Source organism: Muscardinus avellanarius (assembly GCF_963383645.1).
Source record: "Muscardinus avellanarius genome assembly, chromosome: 11".
In the NCBI taxonomy this organism is placed as follows: Eukaryota; Metazoa; Chordata; class Mammalia; order Rodentia; family Gliridae; genus Muscardinus; species Muscardinus avellanarius.
The window spans coordinates 22172377-22198874 of NC_137797.1; the positions used below are offsets into that span (position 1 = coordinate 22172377).

Here is a 26498-nt window from a genome sequence, read left to right on the forward strand (position 1 = left end):
AAAAAAATTTTGAAAGAAAATGGAAAAGAGAGGAGTAGATTAGCAAATAAAAATTAATGACGATCACTCCTCTCTTTTTGACCATAAAAACCAAGTTTAAGGTTGAGTAGGAAAGGGGTGGGAAGAGAGGATTGCGAAAGCACATTGTATCTCCCCGCACACTGAGGTCTCTGTGGGGCTCCAGGGCAAGGAGGGCATGCATGGACAGCAACTTGCCCCATGCTGCAGACTGCAAGTTCTAAGGCAGTCACCAGCTGTGACAGGGAGACTGTATTTCTGAAAAGTCGGAGGATGCGGTGGCAGAGACACGCAGGATTCCCCAGAGCATTTTCTGCCTTTTACTGCTGACAAGGTGCACTCGATAAAATTGAAAGTTACATAATGAGAATGTTCCTCCCACACAATTTTCCCTGACGCATGTTGATCATAACAAGGAGAAAGTTGTGCTTCAGTTGTTAGCACCATCTTAACACCTGCTCAGCAGGCTCTTCAAACAAGAAATAGGGGACTTTTACTCTGAGCATTGGTGGGCAACGGTTTCCAGCTAACATAAATAACTATAAATTTCTTACTATCACGATTAATGTGCGCACGCACGTGCGTACACAATTACCTTACACATACGGCAAATATACATTTTCTATATGCAGTTATAGAAAGTTTGTTTTTAGAAAACAAATTCATATTAAAAGTAAGTTAATCGTGGTAGTAAGAAATTTATAGTACAGGTGATACATAAACAAAAGGGTTAAAGCAAATGGCAAAAGGTCATAAAGTAGGAAAAGACAGTCTCCCTGCTGGGTCATATTTCTTCCAATTTTACTCAAAAGCACTAAGAATCCACAAGAGGGCGCCCCAGAAAGCTGAGTCCACCAGCAATTGCTCTGGTTCTGAAAATAAAAGCTTACCCATGCACATTTGCTTCTCACTCCTTCCTTACCCCCTCCCCTTCCCAGGCAACAATAATTTTTATAAAACAAATTGACACCGTTTCTCACCAATGGTGATCTGGCTGACACAACTGTAGTAGCTGCCCGTCGTTGCGGAGGACAGGTTATAGCTCCCACTGCTCACGTCTTTGTCTGTTAAGAACATAAAAGACAAGAAGGTTAACCACAGCCATGGTCTATACCCATAGGTCAAGGCTAACTGTAACCATGCCGGCGATGTGAATATATGACTGGCCGTGAAGAAGTGAGGTCTGCCTGTGGCTCAGGTAGTCTCATACACATTTGCTGGTCCATTCATTGGTGCTTAGGAAGTGCTAGGCGCCAGACTGGGCCACTGGAACATTTCAATAGTCAACTCAGATAGCCACACACTGGCAATTTTAGGTCAGTGTCACCAGTATGTAACAGGAGACCAAAAGGTGCTGAGGCAGGGACTACAAGCAGGTGAGAGAACATTGAATTCAGACTGGAAGCATCAGGGATGGCTTCCTGGAAGAAGCAGCATCCAAGCTAAAACCTAAAGGGTGAGTGCCATCTGCGCAGGTGAAAGCAAGTATCCAGGCTCGGGGTGGGGAAGGGGTGTCAGCAGGCTCAGAGTCGGCAGAGCAGTAGTGGTCGGCAAAGGCTTGGAAGCCATTTTAGCATGTTTGGGATTTTCTTGGAGAGCATGATTCCCACTTTCATTTCAGAAAGAGCACTCTGTGGCAGTATGGAGGGCAGACCAGACAAGGGCTTCAGGAGAGCAGAAAGACCTTTGCGAGGCCACTGCAAGAGTCCTACTGCATGTTGGCAGCTGCCAGGAGAAGTGCGTGCGATTCTCTGCAAGGTTGAAGGCGTACACAGTGCCTCGAAGCCCTCGCTAAAGTGAACAGAAAACAGTCTAGGCTGCAGAGGAGCGAAAGAAGTAGAGACCTCCTGTGTGCACTGGATTGTAGCATTTTCACCTAGGTTGGCTCCTGTGTGAGACAGAACTAGGCGGACACCACCCCACGTCCCTGACGGAAAGGCTGAGTGCCCGGCCAAGGCCACACTGATGGCGCGTGTCGAGTGCAGCTCTGGCTCAGATCAGAGCTACTCCATGTTGTTTATGAAACATGGCGGGAATGGGAAACTATAAAACTCCTAGAAGATCGCAGAGAATAAAATCCAGGCGGCCTTGGGCATCGGGTAGCTTTAAGAGATATTGCCCAACGTGCAATCTATGAAGGAAATAATGGAGAAGGAGATGTTGAAATTCAAAAAGTCTATTCTGGGGAAAGACAGAACTTAGAGAATGAGAATACAAAACCACAGGCTGGGAGGAAGGATTTGCCAAGGGCGTATCTGATAAAGGAGGGTTTCCTAAAATATACAAAGAACTTTTAAAACTCAACAATGGAAGTCTACTGGGCAATAAAGAAGAACCAAATTATGTCATTTGCAAGAAAATGGAAGGACCTGGAGAACATTATGTTTTGAGATTAGCTGGTCACGGAGAAGGAAGGGTCATATATTTTCTCTAATATGCACAAGCTGGGGCATAAATGGTATACCAGAGGGGTTCCAGACAATGGAAGAGAAATCTCAGTGGAGCCAGGGAGGTGGTCTGGGGGAAGGGGAGGGGAAGACAGAGGTTCACTAATGGAAGTGCTACCATTGACTATGTGTACATTTGTGAATATACCAATGACAATCTCAGAACTCTGTATTGAGAATGGAAGAAATGGGGAGGGAGACAAGGAGGGGACACCAAGGGCCGTGTGCATGTATGTCACTGTCAACATGATTTACATTATGATGTGAGACTATAATTCACAATAAATGCATATTTTTAAAAACTCAACAATAAGGAGACAAATGGCTTGACTAAAAATATGGTCAAAGCCAGGCGTGGTGGCGCACGCTTGTAATCCCCACGTTTGGGAGGCAGAGACAGGAGGATTGCACAGGTTCGAAGCCAGCCTTGCTGGCTGAAGAGACCCTGTTTCCAAGTTTCAAAAAATATATAAAATAGGTCTGGGAGAGTGTAGCCGAGAGGTAGAAGGGGTCCATCCCCAGTACTACCAAAAAATATATATTATATATATATAGTCAAAGACCTTACCAAACACCTTGCCAAGAAGATACAAAGAGAGCAAAGACGCATAAGAAAAGATGCTCAGCATCCTATGTCATCAGGGAAATATAAATTAAAACTACACACCCACTGGAAGGGCCAAAATCTAGAGCACTTACAGCACTGAACGCCAGCAAGAGTATGGAACGAGGAGAACTCTCCATCATGGTCGGTGGGAACGAAAAATGGAATGGCTGCTTTGGAAGACAGGTTGGAAGTTTCTTAGAAAACTAAACTTACTCTTGCCATAGGGTCCAGCAAGCACGCTTCTTGGTATTTGCCAAAATGAACTGAAGAGTTGTGTCCAAACAAAAACCTGCACACGGATAGTTAGAGCAGCTTAATTTATAGTTGCCCAAACTTGGAAGTGACCGCGATGTTCTAGAATAGATGAATGGGTAAACAAACTGTGGTGCGATCGGCAATGGACGTGTTCTTTCAGCACGAAGAAGAAATACACTATTGAGCCATGAAAAGAGATATAGGAACCTAAGTGCGTCTTAGTAAGTAAAGAAAGCCAATCTGAAAAGGCTACGGGCTGTATGATTCCGATTGTATGACATTCTGGAAAAGGCAAAACTATGAAGATAGTCAAAAGGTCAGCAGTTTCCAAGGGGTTTGGGGAGAGGGGAGGGAATGAACACTTAGAGCACAGTAAATTTTTTATGATGGTGGAACTACTCTGTACGATACTATAATGATGTATAAGCGTCATTATACAGTGACCCGAACCCACAGAATATACTCCATGGCCCTTTGGGTTTACTCTTGGGGTTGTGTCCATGTAAGTCCATCAGTTCCAACAAATATACCAGTCTGGTGGGGGATGTGAGGGAGGGTTATGGGGGCAGTGGATAAATGGGAGCTCTCTGTACTTTTCCTCTCAATGTTTCTGTGAATCTAAAATTTCTCTAAAAAGAATAAAGTCCCAACAACAACAACAGGGTAGGGCATACATGATTTTAAATATCAAAATAAATACATAATTGTCTCGTATAAAGCACCCCAGGTTAGAAGAAATAATACTAAGGGTTGCAAAACCTAAAGGAAATATTTTAATATTATTTAATGCTAAGGAAAAAAAGCTCTAATCTATAATGGTATATTTGAGGGGGAAAATAATTAAAAATTAGTCAAGTATATCTAGAGAGACAGGATAGGTACAAAGATTGAGTCACATTTTAATGACAGCAAAATTTGGATTGGTAATGATGACTTTGCAGGTATAAAATATTTTTAGGTAGAAAACAATAGAAGGTAGCTGGATAAAGAAGCCAGGAAACGACAGAGATCTGCAGAGAATGATCTGCATAGAGCATAGGTTTGAAAGCAGCTGAAAAGTATTGACAAATGCAGGTGGTAAGCCAGAGGGCAGAAAATAGAGCTTGGTGACTACCTTGAGACCACTGTAGGTTCACAAATGGAGGATTCAAATGCTAAAAAATATTTAGTATTGTATGTGTGCAGTACTGGAGATTGAACTGAGGGGCGTTCTGTCCCTGAGCTATACCCCCAGCCCTATATTTATTTATCCTTCTATTTATTTTTGAAGCAGAGTCTCTAAGTTGCTGAGACAAGCCTCAAACTGGCAGTCCTCCTGTCTCAACCTCCCAAGTACTGAATTACAGGCATGCGCCACCATATCAAGTTAAAATGCCCATGGGTTCCACCCCCAATACTGAAAAAAAGATGAGTTTTATTATGGGAAAAATAATTCTAACAAGTGCACGTGACCAACTTTTCCTCTAAGTCACATTCCCAGGCCACCTCCAGCCTCTAGGGTGCTTCCTGAATAGACAGCCTCACCTCCAATAAGAGCAAGGAAGTATGTAAGACCTGACTAGTTTGCATCTTTCCAAATCCTGGGCCTGGGAAGGATGCACCTATACTGTTCAATTTTTAATTTCCTGAGCTAAGTGCTGTACCTGGTATAAGGTAAACACTTAATATTCATTGGCTCGAAGAAAATAAAGAATTAAACTAATGATTGCTTCTTCCCACTAGTTATCACTTCAAAGAGGTTACTGTCATGTGATCAAAAAGGAAATAGCACTGGGCTGGGAGTCAGGAGACCTAGGTTTGAAGCCCATCCCTGTCCCACATCAGCTCTTGAACTTGGCTGAGCTTTTAACTCCCTCTAGGACTCGTTTCTACACCTGAACACGGTGGCAATACTGCTTACCTCACTATTTCAGGGGAAGGGGGATGAGATGTGGTTAATAAAAGTAAGTCAGCGATATGAAATGCGTAGTTGGCAAATATTTCAGTACATATTTGTGGGATCTGTTGAATCAACAAAATCCAGACCTAAAACATACCAAACTGTTAGGAAGTTGTCATTCCTAATTCTTCTTAAACGCTTCACTAATAATGTATCCTTAAGAGATTTTTGAAAAGAGATCTGCAAGGGAAAGGTCAAGGGCATCAAAAACACACAAAGAGCCGGGCGTGGTGGCGCACGCTTGTAATCCCCGCGCTTGGGAGGCAGAGACAGGAGGATCGCGCAGGTTCGAAGCCAGCCACGCGCGCTGGCTTAGGAGACCCTGTTTCTAAATAAAAATGTAAAAATAGGTCTGGGAGTGTAGCCCGGAGGTAGAAGGGCTTCCAGGAACCCCAGTACTACCACCAAACACACACACACACACACACACACACACACACACAGAAACCAGGCATGGCAGTACACGCTTGTAATCTTGGTACTTGAGAGGCTGATACACAGGATCACAGGTTTGCACCCAGGCTTAGCATCTCAGCAAGACCCTTAGCAACTTAGGGACGTCCCGTCTCCAGAAAAAAAAATAAAACAGGGCCAGGGGTGTAGTTCAGAGGTAGAATGCCCCTGGGTTCAATCACCAGTAACACACACACACACACACACACGGTGCAACTGAAGAAATGGCTATGAGTGAAAGGGAAAAGCATACTGAGAAATTGGCCATCAGCACAGAACCAGGATACTTGAATTAGGAACAAATGTCTAAGGAAGAGGCTGTAAGCAAATTTGAATGGCAAAGCGATTTCAATTTTAATCAAATCTGAATAGTGAAATTAGGGCAATAATTTTGGCGACATTATTTTGAAAAGACTCAAGGAGCAAAAGTACCAAGAGCCATAGCAGTCTGCAGTGCACAGTAACTTAGAAAAGCAGAGGAGTGTTCTTACCCATAGGACCTAAGCCAAGAATGCCAGACAAATGGAAGAGCCCTGACATCCATTTAATCCTTGAGAAACCAACAGCAGTTGGATGAAACTATCAAGTAACACGTGGGAAAACTTGAGACTATGAATGAGATGAAGAAACACTACGAGTTCTGGAGTCAGTATCTAGACACCTGGTTCCAATCCTGAGCATCTTATGTCCTCCCTATGTGGCTCTGCTTCCTTGTATGGAAAACAGGAATAATAAAGGCACCTGCCTTAAAAGATTATATAAGCACAAACTATTGAATCTACAAAAAAAAATGTCTTTACATAACAGTAACTAGCACATAGAAAGTGTTGATTGGTATTAGCTATTATCTTTATTTTATACTTAAAAAGAACAAGCATAGCCACAATATGGAATAGCATGCAGTTAAGAAAATAAATAGAGTAAAGTCACACAAAGGCTCATGGATGCATCTCGTAGTGTTGGATGGAAGAAGCAACCCCCAAACTAACATACATGATTCCATTCATGAAAAACTTCAACAACAGCACCAAATTATGTTAAACAGGCATGTGACATAAAACTATGTAGAAAGGTTATAAAATAATTAGCACAAAGTCAGCATGGTGGTTCCATTTGATGGAGAAGGAAGAAGTTTTAATTAGAAAACAATATAGGGCAGGGTCAGTTCTGCTGGAAATGTTCTATTGCTTGACCTAGGTATTGGTTCCATGGAATTCATCTTATAATTATTTCCTAAATGATGTACTTGTCTTACCCACTGGCCTATATTATAATTTATAATAAGTTTTTTTTTTATGTCAAGAAGGACAGATATTGTGGTAAGGCGATTCTGCAAAACTGTGTAAAAAAAAGAGAGAGAGAAGGCACTGGAATTAACACCAGTTATCTAATACCTACTCTCTTCCAGGCACTACACTGAACATTCATTATTTCATTTACATCTGTTACTTCACTTAAGCTTAAGTTTCACTTAAGCTTCTAAACAACTCTTTTAAGGTAGGTTGTGAATATCTATGTATGTATATAAAATTACCAATTTCAATTAAAAGCCATGTATGGAGAGAGGAAGTAGAGGAGTGGGCCACGAAGGGAAGTGCTCCCAGAGATGTGAGCATGTAGAAGTCCCTGTCACTCTAGACCTCACTCAGTATGAGGTATAATTACAGTGCAGCCTTGCTGGCGTAAGAGACCCTGTTTCCAAATAAAAATATAAAATAGGTCTGGGAGTGTAGCCCGGAGGTAGAAGGGTTTCCAGGAACCCCAGTACCGCCAAATATGAAAAAAAGGTTATGAGACAAAAGCATTATTAAGGGTAAAGGTGGTCAACAATAATCATAAAAATCTCAGTGTTCAATTTTCTAAGAAGATATAAGAATGTTAAACCTGTATGCTAAAAATAACTTCAAAATATGTGATGTAAAAATCAAAATAAACCAACTAATATATTAATTAAATGTGATGCTACAGGGAGAAAATAACCAAACTACCATCAGAGAGGTAGATTTTAACATATACTTAATAACTAATTGATTGAATAAGCAAAATTTTAGTAAAAACACAGAAAACAAAAACAGCACAATTAACCTCAATTTAATGGACAGATTTTGAACCCTACGCTTGACCGGTATGGAACATATATCTTAACTCTTGAGTACAGGTTGATCTCTAATAAAAGTTGTCTACACATTAGGCCATAAAGTAAACATCAACAATTAGTTGATAAATCAACATCATTACAGGCTATATTTTCTGACCCTAATCTATTATGTTAGAAGTCAGAAGAGTTCATTTTAGGAAATGGAAAGGGGGTGGTGTGATTATTATTTTCTCTGTGTGTGTGTGTTTATAAAACACCATTTTTTTTTTTTTTTCTGTACTGGGGATGGAACCCAGGGTGGTTCTACCTCCAAGCAACACCCCTGGCCCTACTTTTTATTCTTTATTTTGAAACAGAATTTCACTGAGTTGCAAAGGGCCTCATTAAGAAGCTGAAGCTGTCACCGAACCCAGATCCTCCTCTTTCAGCCTCCCAAATGCTGGGATTATAAGCGTGCACCACCACGCCCAGCTTATAAAACACCATTTTTTTTTTCATTTAAAAGTACTTTATTTTTTTTCCAGTTTTTTAAAATGTGCTACTAGCAAAAAAAAAAAAAGAGCATGTAGCAGATTTGTATAAAGTGAAATACAACCATAAATGTTTAAATTAAAAGACTAATACATCAAGTCTAATTTCTTTAACCAGAACCACGCTATACAACCGTTCACATGAGTAAGTCATGATAGCTTTCACTGTATATTCTGTATATTCCAGTAACCATTCTTCACAAGCTTGATACCCAGTGTAGTCCCTAAACCAGAAAGATCAGAGATCAGTACGACCTAGAAGACTTATGAGAAATGCATAATGCCCAGCCCACCACAGTACTACTCAATTAATCTGTGTGTGTGTGTGTGTGTGTGTGTGTGTGTGTGTGTGTTCCACCACAGTACTACTCAATTAATCTGTGTGTGTGTGTGTGTGTGTGTGTGTGTGTTGCTGGGATTGAACCCAGAGGCATTCTACCCTCAAGCTACACCCCCAGCCCAATTTTATTTCTTATTTGGTCTTGCTCAGTTGGTGAGAGCCTCACTATTTGCTGAGGCTGTCTGAGAACTGCGATCCTCCTGTCTCAGCCTCCCAAATGCTTGGATTACAGGCATGGGCCACCTTGCCCAGCTAAGATCTTCATTTTGATAAGAATCCAAGTGGTCCACAGTCTCATTAAAGGGAGAGGCTGGTCTACCATACAACTCACAGGTCTGTAAGCGGAACTCTCAGGGGCTAAGAATCCAACCAAAGACTTGTTAGGACCTGTGTGTCCCGCCCCGTACTGGAGCTTGATGAAGCAGAGAGTGGTCAGGAAGGGAGGGACGTGGAGAAATATATGAGTTTAGGATACAGGTGGCCTGAGACTGTAGAGAGATGACAGACATTGTGTGATTAAAATGACTGCTTCTGAGAAAGACCTACCCTGAGGAAGGAAAGCTTTTAAAACAAACCAAAAAAAAAATAATTAACACAAATGCAATATAGTGCCCACATTTGAAGTGCACAACCCAATAAAAATTATCATGAAATGAACACATCACAGACTACCATGAAGTGAATTCAACTCTTAGGTAAATTCAGGTAAGAGGACATTACTTAAGAGATTTTTTTCATAATTCACAGGAAAAGGTCAGGCTGGTCAGCTCTCCCAGGACCAGGTAAGTGCAAGTTAGATCAGTGTCATTTCTTGACTGGGACTTGAGGGATGATAGCTCAGAAACACAAGAATAACTGGGCACTGCCTTTTTATTCCACTGAGGTAAACCCCTATGGCATGGGTCTCAGTCACACAGCTGCAAAGTGAGATAAACAGGACTCAGATACGCTGACACGCGTCTAGCCCACAAAGCAAGCCGTGTTTTATGGAAGCAATGGTTTTAAATCATTCGTCTTGATGCCATGCGTTTCACTCTCCATTTGAGAATTGTCATCAATTCTTATGATAGTTTTATTATCGTTCATAAATTAAGAAGCTCCAAAGTCCTTCTTTGTGTCTTTTTTGGAATATAAATTAAGCATAGGTGAGGTTGGGACTCATAAGATAGCAGATTTTCTTAAAGGAGAAACACATGGCTTAGTGTTTGAGGAAGCTCTGCCCTGGACACCCCAATCCACAGAAGCTGAGCAAGCAGCTCACTACCAGAAAGTAAGAACAAATTTAAAAAAGAAAAGAACGTGCTCTCACTGAATCTTTAAAAACATAGTAGCCGGGCGTGGTGGCGCACGCTTGTAATCCCTGCGCTTGGGAGGCGGAGACAGGAGGATCGTGCAGGTTCGAAGCCAGCCGCGCGCGCTGGCTTAGGAGACCCTGTATCCAAATAAAAATGTAAAAATATGTCTGGGAGTTAGAAGGGCTTCCAGGAACCCCAGTACCACCAAAAAAAAAAAAAAACCCATAGTATAACCCTGCTTATATATATGAACAGCTGAAACTCCTGAATTTATCAAACAGATAAATGATGGCTAACTGCTGATTTTACAAAATACATTCACCATATGATTCATTCAATAACCTTCTACTCTGGTATACTGGAAACGCCATTCAATATACAAAACCTATGTACTATATTGGTTGAGTTACAACTGTTTTTGCATCTGGTCATTTTGTTGTTGCTTTTTTTGTTTCAGTTGTGTTGTTTTGTTTTGCAGTACTGGGTATTAAACCCAAGGATGCTTTACCTCTGAGCTACACCCCCAGCCCTTTTTATTCTTTATTTCTAAACAGAGCTTTACTAAGTTACCACACACTGAGTAAGTTACCACTTTACTGAGTTACCATACCTGTAATCATCTGATTTTTTAAAAATCACTTAAAATTGTTCGTAAAAGGTTCTAAAACACTGCCAGGCATGGTGGATTACTAACGTGCTTGTAATCCCAGCATTCGGGAGGCTGAGACGGAAGGATCGCAGTTTCATGGACAGCCTCAGCTACTTAGTGAGGCCCGTCGCAACTCAATGAGACTCTGTTTCAAAATAAAGAATAAAAAATAGGGCTGGGGGTGTAGCTCAGATGTAGAATGCCCCTGGGTTCCATCCCCAGCACCACAAAAAAAAAAAAAAGAAAGAAAAAAAAAAACCAAGAACTACTAGTAAGGAAAAACTTTTCTGCGCACTGTGTGTGTGTGTGTGTATGTGTGTGTGCATGTGTGTGTCCCTGTGTGTATATGTGTGTTCTCAGAATAACACCATGTGGATCAATGGCTGTGTCCTGTGCATTTTATAGGTTACAGAAAGGCCAATATTCCAGCCCTACCCCTTCCTCCCAGCGGGCCATCTGTACCTCCTCACCTACTCTCTCGGGACTACAGCTTTCTCCCTCTTACTGTGACTGAAATCCATGTACTCTGAAAACAATAAATGCCTCTGCTGTAGATCAGTCACGGGCTGGCTTCAGGTTGAAAGTGGTGCCCTGGGAGGTCTCTCTGAGGCGCTGATGAATCAGCCAAAGTGTAAAAAGTGTGTTTCCACTCAGCGGCACTTTTCCTATAAAAACAGATCCTTTTATTGCTATGGGAAAGTCATCACACAAATCACTGCGCTGGGTAGTGTACTGCCGCGGGGCGCTCCAGGCTTTCACAGGGCTTCTGTATGTCTCTGTCAAGAGTTTGTTGCCCCTGTACTGGGGTCCTTAGAGTGGCAGCCCCCTCTCTGCGTCCTCCTGCAGACCTGAGCCACGCCCGCACTCCTGGGGGCCAGGCCGCCCTGGCCACAGTGCCTGGCTCTGCCTCTGCATACAAGGCTGGCCATATGTTTGCAGAAGCCTCTGGAAAACTTGCAAATAATCATTTCTGCTTTTTAAATGCGGTGCCTGGTCCTCATTATCTTAGCTTCCCTTTGACTCCCCTCTAGCAGCAGGCACCGTGACAAAGGCCCTTTCATGAGCTCTAATTAGAGAAATGCTTTTCCTTCATGCTTACACCAGTGCTGGAAATCATACATTCCATTTTTATTTTCTTCAGGGAGTCCAGATCCCTGCCTTAGGATTGCAATGTAAAAATTGTTAAACAGGAAGTTTTTGCGTTTTTACTTCCAGAACTAATAACAGTGCCTAACATACAGTTAACACTCACAAAAAGGAGATTGAGTTATTTGTTCTTGAAACTTCCTTGGGAGCTGTGGATTATTTGTCTAAGTTTATATTCACATGGCCAAATCTACATCATTCAGGGTGAGGTAGCACAAGACTGTATTTGGGAGACTGAAACAGGAGGATTGCAGATTTGAGGTCAGCCTCAGAAACTTAGCCAGACCCTCAGAAGCTTAGCAAGATCCTGTTTCAAAAAAAAAAAAAAAAAATAGGGCTGAGAATGTAGGGAGGGTAGAACACTAAAACACCCCTGGGTTCAATTCCAGTATATATATATATATATATATATATATATATATATATATATATATATATATATCGTTGAAGTCCGAACCCCAATGTGGTAGTATTTGAGGGGGAGACCTTCAAGAGACACCTGGGTTTTGATTAGTTCCTGAGGACAGGAAGAAGAGAGACCTTACTCTCTTTATGCAGGCACCAGAAAAGACTTTGCAAACACCCAGGAAGAAGGCAGCCATCTGCAATCCAAGGAGTAGGCCTTCACCAGACTGGGAAACTACCCGCACCTTGACCTTGAACTCACCAGACTTCAGAACTGTGGAAAATAAAAGTCTACTGTCAAAACCACCTAGGATGTGGAATTTTATTATCCTACAGCAGCCCAGAGAAGACTAAGACATGCTTACCCCCCAAAAAAAAAATCATGTTTTATGGGAAAGAATTAAAGTGCTTTTTTTCAGTGATCAAACTAAAATTCTAATTTAGTTTTACCCCAGAAAGAAACTATCCAAAGTGAAGGACTGAAGGTCAAAGAATAATCTGGAGATGCTGTGGTGCGGCTTCTTAATCAAAAGGATCTTAATCAGTGTTGACCAGGAGCGTTTGGATTGCATAATAATGAGCAAGCCAGGTGCTGCAAGGAGGGCAAAAAAAGAGAAGTCCTGGAATCGCTCCGTGGATTTATCCAGTAGCTAAGCATGAGTCCCCGTCAGTTAGCAGGTAGCTCCTTTCAGCGTGCAGCAGGGACACTTTTGCTCTCTGTCTGTTCCTCCTTTCTGAAGGGTAACGGTTATCCTATTTGTTATTTGTGCTAGAAAAATAAGAGTTTTAAGAACCTGTGCATGAAGCCAAGTGCAGTGGTGTGTGCCTGCGGTCCCAGCTTCTCAGGAAACGTAAGCAGAGGGCCACTTGAGCCCAGGAGCTCGGGGGCCGAGTCTACAACTTAGCAAGACCTCTTTTTAAAAACAAAACAAAAGCAACCTGGGTACCATGTACTGCCCCTGATCCAGTCCACCCACTCCTTCAGTCAGGCAGACTGCCAGGTATAAGCCACCTACTGTGTGCCGGCTCGGTGTGAGGCACCAGGGTATGAGCCACCTACTGTGTGCCAGCTTGGTGTGAGACACCAGGAATATGAGGATGAAAGATGTGCACCTTGCCCTCTAGGATTTTACCATCATGCATTGCAGTACTAAATGGGAAGCTGCTAGGCAAAAGACTTACTCTAAGAGGTCTCAGGAGAGGTACCCAGTGAGACGGAGAGAGATAAAGAGGAAAGGAAGGAAGGAAGGAGACCTGGTAAAGCAGGGATGTGTGGCAGTAGAAAAGGGTAGGGGGTTAGACTTGACCCGAGGTGTCGCACGCAGTGACGACTCTTACACGATCTTCCTCAAGCAGTTTTATTACCCCAGGTTCTTGTACAGTTACCATTCCTCTTTAATGCTCTCTCAACGCCCTCTCAGGTAAAAACAACATCAGTCTTCTATCCTCTCCCTCATCACTCCACCAACCCTCCTTCTGGCACTCTATGTCTCTGCTGCAGCACACACCGGTCACAATGGTGGCTTTGTGAACATGTCCGTCCCAGCTCGGAGCCCAGAGCAGTCCGCCAAGGAACCGCTCTTCCTGTCCACCAACCCTCTTAGCTCCTTCTCCTTCTCCCCGCTAGGGCATGCGCGCTTTTTAACCTTCTCCTGGGCGGGCAGGTGGTAGCACGAGGCGTTGCGTCACTAATTATCCGTAAGGCGCCTGATAGGGCTCACTGCGCAGGCTCAGGGCACCGCCAGCCTCGTGAGCCTCGTGACTTGGCTGCAAGCCCAGGCGCCATCTTGAGTCCACGCTGGCAACAAGCCTGGGTGCCACCTCGGTCCTGCCGAGTGGGCCCCAACACCGAGGCACAAGGGAGCCACTGAAGTTTTAAGCAGGGAGATAACAGGATAACTGGGGCCAGAAGGGGCAGGGAAGGGAGCTAGAGGGACCAGCTAGAGGCTGCTGCTGGAGTTGGACTGAGCGGCCATGGTAGTCTGGACCAGGGGGGAGGGCAAAACAGAACCAAAAGGTGCTGAGGAAGAAGGATCAACAGGACTTGGTGGTCGAGAGTCTACTGGCCGAGAGAGGCAGCGGGTGGCGATGCCGATGCTTACTCAGTGAAATCATCCCTTTCTTCCTGCGGGTTCTGTCTCCAAGCAGTCAACCAACTCATGACAGGAAATATTTGACTAAAACATTGTGTCTGTACTGAACATGTACAGACTTTTCTCCTGTCTTTATTGCCTAAACAATACTGTCCAACAACTACTTCCACCTCATTTACATTGTAATATGCATTAAAGTAATCTGGAGATGATTTAGAGTCTACAGGAGAATTGTGTAAGCTATATGGAAATATGCCATTCTATATAAGGGACTTGTTATATATTTAGATTACGTAAGGGACTTGAACATCTATGGATTTTGGTATCCGCTGTGGGGCCTAGAACCACTCCTCCTTGGAAACCAAGAGATTATTGTTTCCAACTACTGCTAAAAGTACTATTGCATCTAAACCTCATCATGACCTTATTTTACAGATTAAAAAAAAAAAGAAGATGGATGTGGTGCACACCTGTAATCCCAATACTTGGGAGGCTGAGGCAGGAGAATCACAGGTTCAATACCAGCCTCCTCAGCTTAGCAAGACTCTCGGCAGTCTAGCAAGACCCTGTTTTAAAATGACCACCAAAAAAAAATATTTTAAAAAGGCTGTGGGTATAACTTGGAGGTAGAATGTCTTTGGGTTCAATCCCTAGCATCACACACACATATATACACACACAAAAAAAATGAAAAAGCACAAAATATAAATTAAGTTATCCAAGGTCACTATTAGTTCACATTGGTAAAGAAAGACTAGAAGCTGTCTCCCAGGATTCTTGGCCTGGGTGGCGGGCAGTCCAAGCTGACCCTGCCCACCTCTCCAGCCACGGGTTGTCTTCATGGCATGCTAGCCAACAATGTGCTGCTCCCTGGGATGCCTTCTTTCTCTCAATCAATCTTTTACCATTGTGTCCTCCAGGGAACTGCTCCTGGTCTTTTCCTCACCACCCCACCCCCAGCAAATCCCCAATGATGCTGTGTTATAATTCTCCATTTAAGAGTCTGTCTCCTCCGGCTGTCCTGCCATCTGTGGAAGCAACAGTGACATCTCATTCATTCTGGAACCCAAGGTTCCAACTAGAGCCCGGCATGTAATTTGAGCTCAGAAGCTGGAGATATTGCATAGGAAGCCGGTCTGGTGAGGAAGCCAGGTATTCTGTTTTGGGCACATGGAGATTTCAGAAGCCAGAGGAACAAATGAGTAGAAGAGTCTAGCAGACATCTGGGTACACAGGCTTAGCATCTGCAGGAAAGCAGTTCTGAGCCAGTGATGTCTCTGTGGGAGTCACCCGAAGACTAGAGAAGTCACAGAAATTATATCCTGGGCTCTCATCTCTTCTCACCTCATTTGATGCCCACACTCCACAGTTGGGCTGAGCTCTTGCCACACCTCTCTTCTGTGCCGCCTTCCAATCAGAAGTGCCAGCCTGACCATACGCTGTCTTCTCTCCCTGGCTCCAGCTGGCCTTCCTGGGATTTACCCACAGTCCCACCCACACACCTCCTCATCTTCTCCCTCCTAACTACCCCCAGCCCCAGGCTCTACCGCCAAACTCCCTACATCTGTTTTTGGGCTTCCCACTCACTGTGGGAGGCTGAGCAAGTTCCTTAACTGACCTGTGCCTCAATTTCTTTGCATGAACCTGGGGCTGAGACTGGACCCATTTCTTAGAGGCTGTTGTGAGGATTAACTCGGCTAATTCAATTCTTGTGCCCTTTTATCATGTCCAGGCATACCCCACATCCTCCTTACAACTTGCAAAACCTTGATGACCCAGTGCGTGCCTTCCACTTAGAGAGACACGGCACCGCCACCGCGTCACTGTCTAGCAGGGGAGGGGGCGTGTATCTATCTAATCAGCATCGTCCAATGGCAGAGTGAGGTTACGAGGTCAAAGATAGAAGCAAGACAGCTATCAAGGAGGAGTCCACTAAGAAGCATCAATCTAAGGAGTAGAAGGCAAACGAGGGACTACAGCTACAGCAGCATCAGCTTTGAATGCACTGTCTTCCTTCTACTTCTCTCTTCTCTAGTGACCCTGTCTGACTTCCTAACTAGCTCTGAATGTGACAAGCTCATTTCTGTCACAGGCCCTTTTCACTTACTGTTTGCTTTGCCAAGAAACCTTTTCCCCCAGGTAGTGGAATGGCTGTTCCTTTCCTTCACTTAGCTCTCTGTTCAAATATCTCCTCAGAGAGGCGTTCCCTATCTGAAATAGCTACCGCTATGCTCTATCAGCTCTCTGGGCCCCTATTAAGCCTCCTGGGATCCAAAGCTGCCAGCTCAAGGCCAGGCCTGCAGGTCTAACGTCAAGGCTCTTCCTGGTTGAGTCTGGAACGTGGCCTCCGAGTTTTGCTCTGCGTGGCCAAGTCCCAGGCATCTCTCTCTAAAAGAGACTTGTCACCCATCTCGAGTCTTGTGTGCATGGTTATATAATGAGCTAAAAGTGGTCAAGAACCTAAAACCACTTAGAGGACAAGAAAAAGAAATGTCAGTGCTGAGTGTAAAGGACTGAGACTCTAAAAATCCAGAATTTAAAAAATTGCATCCTTCCTTGAACACATACATAGTAGAGGGCATGTCACAGTTGTTTATTACCCTAATGTCCTTTTAAATTTCTAGAATACTTGGCCTAGATGGTAGCTTAAGAGCAGAAATTCATGTTAAAATATAAGAAGAGCAAATTCTAATGTAAGGATGAAAAATGTATATTGGAAGGGAAGCTAATAAGGCTTACTGGAAGCTGCCGCTAATTAAATGAAGCCAAATTTCTTTCTCGTCTTAGGAACCTAAAACACACGCTCTATAGCATATCTGTTCATTCTCTTGGCAGCCCCTGCGCTAAAGACAGGACCTATTATTAAATCAGTCAAATGAGTATAAAAATTGAGCTCTAGAAACTCCAGGCAAAAACATTTTAGATCACTACTCCCATCATGATATCTAAATCAAACTACAGCAGAATTGAAAGGGGACTTTTTTTTTAAGCAGTTTGATTGCCAGAAAGATGATTTGTGGATGGTTCCTGAACCAGCCATCCTCTCTCAGATAATGATCTTGACAGCATCCGGTGGGTGAGGAATGTATTGAACTGCTCAAGTTTGTTCTTCCTTACCTCGTTGGCTAGTTTGAAAATCCTAATGGACCAACTTCTCTTGTCAGATCTTGAATCACATCGGGAGAGGCCTAAGAATTAGCTGTGGACTTGGTAGCCAAGTGTATTGACCATTTTAGGAATGGAGAAAGGAGGAGAATGTTCCGGAATATATTTTAAATAGCACAAATTCTGACATGTCTTTATTAAAGTCTAGATCAGTTCCCTTTAAGTTTTCAAAAAGAAAAATATAGGTAATTCTTCTGCCACAAAAAAAATCAGTTACCTTTTCCTTTAATTTCTGAATATACTTGCTTTTCAAAATAATTTCACTTATTCTGACTTCATTATTCTCTACCTGGGTGCCCTTTTAAGCTCATAAGGCTTCTAAAAATGTATGTAACTGATTATCATATACACATATTGCTGACAATATCCATAGGTACCTTCATGATGTAAAAAATTAGAATTAGATCTCTTTGGCAGAAAAAGGAATAAACATAGATTTTTTGCCAATGAATATGCCTAAATTACCATCAAAATATTGAATTATCTCCAGATAGTTACCCAAGAATGACCATATTCAGTGTTAAATGTGCACCAGATAAGAACAACTCATATCCCATTAAAAATGTTCTGAGTAAAAATAAATAAATAAATAAATAAATAAATAAATAAACAAACAATAAGCCACTAGTATGCAATTTGTAATCTGCTCACAATTTGTTACTTGTTTCCCAAGCATCAATCGCAAACCCTCTGAGTTACACAAGTGATTATTTTAAACAGTTTAAATTCAAAGAGAGAGAGATGGACCAGACCCCTTTAACCTTGGGGAAATGAGCAGGGGACATTACACCCAAGCATTAAACCCAGGAGCAGCAATTTCCTTCCCACCAACCCCAGGCTGTGGATGTCACAATTGTGCACAGCCTTCCAGGTGAAAACCCAAATCCAGACCTTATCACAACTGATTGCAAGCGTGGGGAAGGGAAAGCCCTCCTCCTGAGTTCCTGTCTCTTAGAGCAAAGTCTAAGAGCTTTTCTGATAAAGGACTCAAGAAAACTGCTATTCCCACAGAAGCAGGAATGCTGATTTAAAAAAAAAAAAATCGCTGAGATTTTTACCTGTCTGAAACCTTCACACTGTGATTCTGTTTTCCTTCAGAACTATGCGATATGTGTGTGTATGTATATACATACATACATATCCACCTATATAGATATTCTTTAATCAAAATTTGAGATGGGGGGAAAATGCCTACTATTACCATATAACTTATTTCCAATTCGATTCCCCTTTTGCATCAAAAACATATTTTCGGTGCATATTTTTTTTAATCCCACAGCATGTCAGAGAGAGGGTCTCATCTCTCATTTACAGATGGAGAAAAGCCGGCGCAGAAAAGTTTCAATAACTTCTCCAAGGTCAGACAGGGACAGGATACACATTCGACTGTACGCGCATCTCCAAGCCTCACCCCGCGGGACGAGGACTCAACACCCCTATCCCTTATCCTGAGTTTTTTTTCAGAAGCGATCGGGATTTTTCTGGAGTCCCGAAACTCCCACACCCTCTCAAATTTGAGGCGTCCTGGCTGAACGGATTCTTTCCGCAAATACTGGCTCCCCAGGTGGCGGGCAGCGTCCAGCACCCCCAGAGGGTGGGTCTCCCGGCCCCCGGGGTGATGCGCGGTGCCGCCGGCTTCCCACCCTGCACACCCGCCCGCCGATCCCAACCCCAAAGTTTCCCGGGGAGCCCTGCCGGCTCGCAGACCCCGGCCCACCCCGGCCCTTACCGTACGCAGTGAGGGAGGCCATCCTGGCCCGCGTCCTGCCCAGGCTGGCCAGGGCGTCGGCGAGGCGCCCCTGGACGGCCGGCGCCCGGCCCGGCGAGTGCATGCGCTCGGCTCCGGCGGCGCCCGGCCCCCCGGGTCCTGAGCATGCCCAGTCGGCCGCTGGCCCCAGAGGTGCGGGCGCCAGGTGCCCCGAGAGGCCCCCGCGGGGCTGGGACCTGCGGGCGCGCGGAGGAGGGGCGAAGCGGGCGGGGGGAGCTGCCGGGGAGGCGCGTCGGGCAGGACCCCTGCAGGATCCACGCCCAGCAGGGCGACCCCGCCCGGGTGGGGACGCTGGGTGACACCCGCAAACGCGTAGCAGGGATGTCCCGGGCGCCTGCGGACCTCGCCAGGCTCCCTACTCTCGGAGCGCTCGGCCCGGGACGCAGGGGGTGGGTCTGGCCGCAGGTGACGCTTCCATTCCCAGCCCAGCGGGCGGGCTGGGGAAGGATTTGCCCCGAGTTCAAAGCCCAGAGGAGTGCCAACCCGCCCTGGGGACTTTTATTCATGAATCCTGGGCCGCAAAGTAAGCCGTTCTGACCCCCAGCTCAGAGGCGTCCGTGCACACCACCCGGTCACCTTTTTCCCTGCCTACATCTCACCACGAGGCTTTGCCCGCCATCCTTGTCCGCTCTGGCTACCCCGCGTCCCACTCGAGGTGTACTCGTCAATGTTTGTTGAAGGACTGGCCGAGCTCCCCTGGGCTCGCCCTCCCTGGAAGCCCACCTATCCCATTGTGAGCGTTCTCCAGTTTGGAATGAGCTGACTGTTAACTGGGGACTGGAAGAAGGAGAGCGAGAGGCTGGGGGAGCCGCTGGCATCCTTGGGGACCAGGGCAAGACTAGGGTTGGAAGTCCGCCCAGCACTTCTTGGGGCCTGGCGCACTCCAGGCGTCGCAAACCCAAATGTAAATCGCAGCCACACAGTGATCTTTGGAACAAGGGGTGGCCTCGTGCGAGCGAGGAAGATGGTCAAGAAATCACACTTTCAGGGGGGCGCGGGGGGGGGAGCCAGTGCCCAACAAATTGCGGGGCGCAAGGTGAGGAGTGATGAAGGCCTTTTGCCTGTGATCCGGGCTGTGCCCACCCAAGAGGAAGCACAACACCAAGCAGGAGCAGCGGGCGGCGGCCACACCCCTAGTCTTTGGGCGGGGGCTTCCTGCTGGCTCCAGCGGTGGGATTTCTGCTTAGCACCTCTGCGTGGCTCCAGTGAGGGCAGCCAGGCCACAGGGGCTCTACAGGAGAATGCCAAGGCCCATGCTTCCTCCTTAGGAGCTGCAGGGTTAGACTGCAGCCTGGGCCCGGAGGCCAGGAGGAGGGCAGGCTGAGGCGCAGGGCCTGGCAGTTTGTTGGCGCTGGGTCAGCACAATCCAGAGGGCAGGGTGGCCCTCGGTCCAGATGCCCGTGCTCTGTGGCTTCCTTCCTCTCTGTAGAGTTAGTTGTTACTGCCCCGCCTGCCTCACCGGAAGGCTGAGGGGATCAGGTGGAATCCGGAAAGCGCCATGCTGCGCCAGTCTTCAGAGTAGCTTTCTCTTCGCTGTATCCCTAGAAGGCGCACCAGCCACTCCCCAGGGCTCTTGAACTTCACACTCTACTAAACCCCAGGCTGAACTTGAGCACGGGGTTGCCCTCTAGCCTGGTCTGGAGCCGCAGGCCTCCTCCTCTCTGGGCCACAACTGGATCCCAAGGCCACCTGCAAGTTCTCATCCCAAGTCTTGTTCCTTCTTCTCCCTTTAACAGCAGGTTTCTGCCAGGTAGAGTCACAAAGGCAGACAATTGTTAGTTACAAATCTACACTTTAATTTTTCTTGACAGCTCTAATTAGCAGGAATTAAAAAGTAGTGTCTAATTAATTAACCTCTCTTAAGGCTACCCGAACTCCTACCCACTCCTACCACTCCAGTTCTTGAGATATTCAGGCCCCTCTCTAGAGGGAAGATTGAGACCGCTGGGCCTGTCTTTGAGGGCCTGAAGGATAAATGGACCTCATTCCTTGACAGGTTGGTTATGAGCCTTGCAGCTGTTCTCAGGCCCTGTGCTGTCAGGTGATGAAATATTTAAGCAGTCCTCCTGAGTTCCTGGTGCAGAAGAGGGCATCCACCTACTTCATATTCTTGTGGGGGATGGAGACATAGAAGAATTATGATATCCGATGAAGCGTGGTTACAGGAACTCCAGGGGGAGCAAGAGGTCCAGTCTGTGCAGGATTCACACATGGCTTTACTGAGGAAGTGGCATTTGAAAGATGAGGCCCAGGATCTGGAAGTTGCCAATAAAATCTCTTAAAGATAAGCTTGTCATTCAATTTTTCTTATGTTTTATTCATTCGCCATGCTTTTCAGGAGTAAAATACTAGCTAATACAACCTTGATGAAAGTTTCCCATGATAGATTGAGGGAAACTAGTTCTCACCTTTTCAGCAGGCTCTGAACTTGAACTATCTGACTTACCATTAACTGCCCTGACTGCAATTTTATTGTATTTGATACTGGAAGAGTCTGACTCTCCTCAGTATATGTGGTGCTAGGAATTGAACTCAGCTTTATCACTGATCTGCACTCCCAGCCCTTTTTATTTTTATTTTGAGATAGCATCTAAGTTGCACAGCCTGGCCTTGAATTTGAAATCCTCCTGTCCCAGCTTCCCCAATACTGGGATTGCAGGCCACAGTGCCTGGCTCTCAGTTAACATTTTTAGTTGTTCATTTTAAGTGTGTGCGTGTGTGTGTGTGTGTGTGTGTGTGTGTGTGTGTGTGTTTTACTGGAAATGAAACCCAAGGGCATTCTACCTCTGAGCTATACCCTCATCCTGATTTAATTTTTTTATTTTAAAATAGGATCTCACTAAGTTGTAGAGGGCCTCACTAAGTTGCTGAGGCTGGCCGCAAACCTGTGATACTTCTGTCCATCCCAAGTAATGGGATTACAAGCATACCCTATCATGCCCAGTTCTTCATTTTAATTTTATAGTTTAGCACTTAGTCTACAAACATGCATTTTAATATAATGGCATCAAAAATTAATTTAGTTTCCACTTGCCCATAACTAACTTGGAATTTGATTCATTATTAAAAATTCAACAAATTGAACATCTTAAAATATTGGTATTGTTTATTGTACTCCTATACAACTAGGGAAGGCACTGGAGATTGAACTCAAGAGCCTCTAAGGTACATCTCCCACCCTATTTTTTTTTTTTTTTTTTTTTAGTTTGAAACAGGATCTAGCTAAGTTGCTGGCTTTAAACCTGTGATCCTCCTGTCTCAGCTTCCCAAGTACTGGGATTACAGGCATGGGCTACCATGCCCCGTTTGTATAACACTTAATATCCTTATTATAGCACTATTATATCATACTATAATTCACTTATCCATCAATTTATGCACTGAAAATCAGAGACTGTGTCTTATATTTCAGGGTATCTGCATTACTCCACTTTTCTACTGCTAGTAACACTATTCCGCAGACTAGGTAAGTTTTAAGGAAAAGAGGTTTATTTTGGCTCATGATTCTGGAGGTCCCAGGTTAAGGGGCCACATCTAGTGATCATCATCTTGCTGACAGAGCCCTGAGTTGGCACAGGATGTCACGTGGTAAGAGGTAGGGTGTGCACACGTGTTTGTGTCTGTGTATCTCTTGCGATTCCTCTCCCTATTCCTCTAAAGCAGCCAGGAGTCAATCATTCTGGCTCTGCCCAATGACCTTTTCTAATCCTAATCACCTCCCAAAGGCCCCACCTCTAAAAAACATGGTCAAAGTGAGTTTCCACCCTCTTGGTACCTTAAAGAAAGGATTAAATTTCAACGTCAGAAATATTAAGGGACACAACCCATATCCAAACCATAGCACCATAGCAGTGTTCCCAAACATATCACAGTACTTGGTTCATATAAGGTATTCTATAAATATTAGTTAAATGAATTATCATATAAAATTAACATACAAAATTAAGATAAAGCTGGGCATGGTGGCACACACTTGTAATCCCTGAGCTTGGGAGGTGGAGACAGGAGGATCGCGCAGGTTCGAAGTCAGCCGTGCTGGCTTAAGAGGCCCTGTTTCCAAATAACAAGAATAAAATAGGTCTGGGAGTGTAGCCTGGAGGTATAAGGGCTTCCAGGAACCCCAGTGCCACAATAAATAAATAAAAATAAATAAAATTAAGATAAAATATATTTGATTAAGGAGGTTGGGAAGAGCAATTGCTTAGAAGACCTGAGCTGTGGATGTATCTATTCTGTAGATCTCAACCATCTTTCTCATTCAGGGAAGACTTGTATGAAAACCATTTTATAACACACCTCAGAGGGAAAGGGAAAGTATTGTATCAGAATTGCAATATCTATTAAGGCACCAAAAAAGGGGCTGGTTCTTATTCAGAAATCTGTGAAGCTCTCCCTGGACTGGAGGGTTGAAAAATGGGTTCATGGATAATCTTTCTTTATGGCTCTCTGGAAAAAACTAGACTAATTTTATAGACAAATTGGGTTTCCTTTGATTATCTTTGGAAAAACTGGTATAATAAAATTATGTTTCTTGGTTCAGAACTATCACTGGAACTTGTTCTGCCTTTGTTAGTTTTGTCTTGCATTCTCCCTGTAAGACTTTATAGCAGTTGCCTGTTAACATTTTACAGAGTACAACTTGCAACAGAACAACCTGAATAGTGCTTGGGGTGACAGCCACTACCTATGGAAAAGGTAGGATGTGGTGCTGACTCCCATTATGAATACTCATTGAATAACAGGGGCAACTAAAATTACAAGTTAGAATTAAAACCCACTTCTCCCACTCCAAGATTGGTAGAAGTAGCCTACTGGGTGTTCAACAATAAAGACTTGGAAGCAAAAATCAAAAAAAAAAAAAATTAAAAGGACCATTTTGGTCCTCACCCTCCAAGGACCACCAGGATCCAAGAGACTCCAAGAGACCTATGATGCGTCAAGTCATCCTACATCCTTATCATGGGGATCACAAGGGCCCTAGACCAGGAGCCAACTAGTATGCATTCTACAAAGAGGAGGCTCACTGGAAAGGGAATATATCCCCAATGGACGCCACATAATCAGCAAGACCCAACCCTTCCTGGCAGGGGACACCCCTGGTAGAAGAAAATAAAGAGGCCAAGAGGTTTCTCACAGGGCCCTAAAATTAACCTCTGAGGAGTTCAACTGGCCTCAACAAGAAGAAGGAAACAGTTGACACAGAGACTACCTACCTAGTCTTGAACACCCAGCAGTATAACAAAGGACAAATTCTTTATTTATTGACAAAATGGGGAGAGATTTTGTTCTCTCTGGGATGGATACAAACCTTTGATACTGGCATCCTCATATACCCTAGTGATGATAAAAAATCCTTATCTCACTGTTTGAATCAAATTTCTCAAAAGCCTTAACTATTAGATCAAAGAGAAAGGGAAAAGAAGAGAAAGACTGAAACCCAGAGAAGAGATGCTGAGAGCATTCAAATTTGAGAAGGTTTGAAGAATAGAAGTTAAATCTAAGGTTCCAGAAGTGAGGTAGGTCAGAAGAAAGACATGCCATTAACATGAAGAAGAGAGAGCATGGTCTACAATTAGAAGAAAATAGAGAAAGACTGAATGGAAAAGACACTGGCCTGCCAGAGAGAGATTCAGCAAGTGGGGATTTTAATCCTCTAACTGCAGCCTGCGGGTTTAAATTCAGGGAAACATAACCCCTGAGGTTATGTTTATGAAGGCAGCTCTTGGAATTCCAAACCTGGGGCCTAATCTTAGGTTACCGGTCCTGAGTGCCTTGTCTTGGGAATGTTGACCCCAGGAGTCAGGGAAACGTAAAGAGCTTTGAAGCAAGAGATCTAACACCTGTCCTCAGCTGTCAAGAACATCCAGAAGACAGGAGGGCAAACGATTCAGAGGCTCCATCTACTTTCTAGGTTGGAGGGAAGAGAAAGGAGAGAAATGTAGGGAAAGACCAGACCAGGTAGGCTTCTGCCTGACACGGAGATCTGAGTCTCCCCTGAATCCTGAGGGTGATCCCAATCACTGCCCACCAGCTATGTGAATCTGCACAGCTTGGGAGGTCTCCCAGCTACCCTCTGAAGACAGCAGCCGTGGCTCAAGTACATAGATTGAGATCAAGCCCTGTGGTCACAAGGGAGAAACAGAAAGAAAGAGTGGGGAGCAGAGACAGAAAGGACAAGGGAGGAGAAAGCGCTGCCAGTGAGATGGTGAGCCTTAGCACAGACACAAGGAGACCAGACCTCACCACCCCCCAGGCTCCAGACAAAGGGTCCAGGCGGCCTCTTTGGCCTCAGTGAGGGCATTGCTGCCGCCTGCCAGGTCCTGCCAGATCCTGTCTTCATACAGATCACCTTATGGGCCACTGTATGTTATCATATGTGAGTTCTTGGATCAAAAGTTATAGAAACAGACACTGGCCCCAGAAAGAATATAATTACAGGCAAGGCTTTATTAGAGACTTCTGCAGGAGCCAGAAGGTCAGCAGCACATGGAGGACAGGAACCTCAGGCTGACTCAAGAAAAGAACAGAGGAGAATAGTTTTATGGCACCTGTGGTGTAGATAGGAGCACAGTCTCTTGTTTTTTATTGGCACATTGTAATTATACATAACGGGATTTATTGTTACCTGTTTGTACATGCACATAACATAATTTGGTCCATTCATTCTGCAGTATCACCCCTTTCTCATCCCTCCTCCCTCACCCCAGTCCCTTTCCTTTACTCTTCTGTTTTTATGAAATCATTCCCCTTCTCCCACTTTTTTCTCTCTAGCTTCCATATATAAAACAGACCACCCTTGACGTTGAGTCCCTTGATGTCACCACACACAGAGGCAGGATGTGGCCACACCCGCACTCTTCTCCACCAAGCCCCTCGTGCTCATTATCATCTTGTTCCCACCGAGGGGCGTGCATTTTACCATGCTAACAAAGTAAAGGTAACTGTGGGCCAGGGCAGTGACTAGTCCACATATGCATCTGTCCCTCACCACCTGGAGTTTCCTTTTGTCATCTGGGAAGGTCTTTAATATGACTTTCAAAATAGGGCAGACCCTGCTTTGTATGGCTTTAGCTGGCATTTCTGCAGACCAGCTAAATCTCAGGAGGCAAAGGCTTGCATCTCCTGGTGTGTTATCTCACTCTCCTGGCCTTGAAGACCAGTTCACTTTTAACTCCTAAGTTTCTGGTATGGTTGTTAACCTCTTAACACTGACAGCTAGCTTGGCTGTCTTATTTCCCCTCAAAGGTGTTCAACCCTTGGTCTTAAGGGGTTCTGCTTTTCATGAGAGTC

The 26498-nt window shown here is 44.6% G+C and overlaps 1 protein-coding gene across 1 annotated transcript in view; it reads right to left on the reverse strand.

The window, feature by feature from the left end:
- The window catches only part of ANO4 (anoctamin 4), a gene marked incomplete at both ends in the record, with an annotated part of 438431 nt that extends 419159 nt beyond the window's left edge, over positions 1–19272 (reverse strand). The window contains 2 exons of the mRNA XM_080705232.1: positions 999–1082; positions 19170–19272. Of these exons, the coding sequence (XP_080561358.1) occupies positions 999–1082; positions 19170–19272 (187 nt within the window). The remainder of the gene's footprint in view (positions 1–998; positions 1083–19169) is intronic.
- Positions 19273–26498: the final 7226 nt, after the last annotated feature.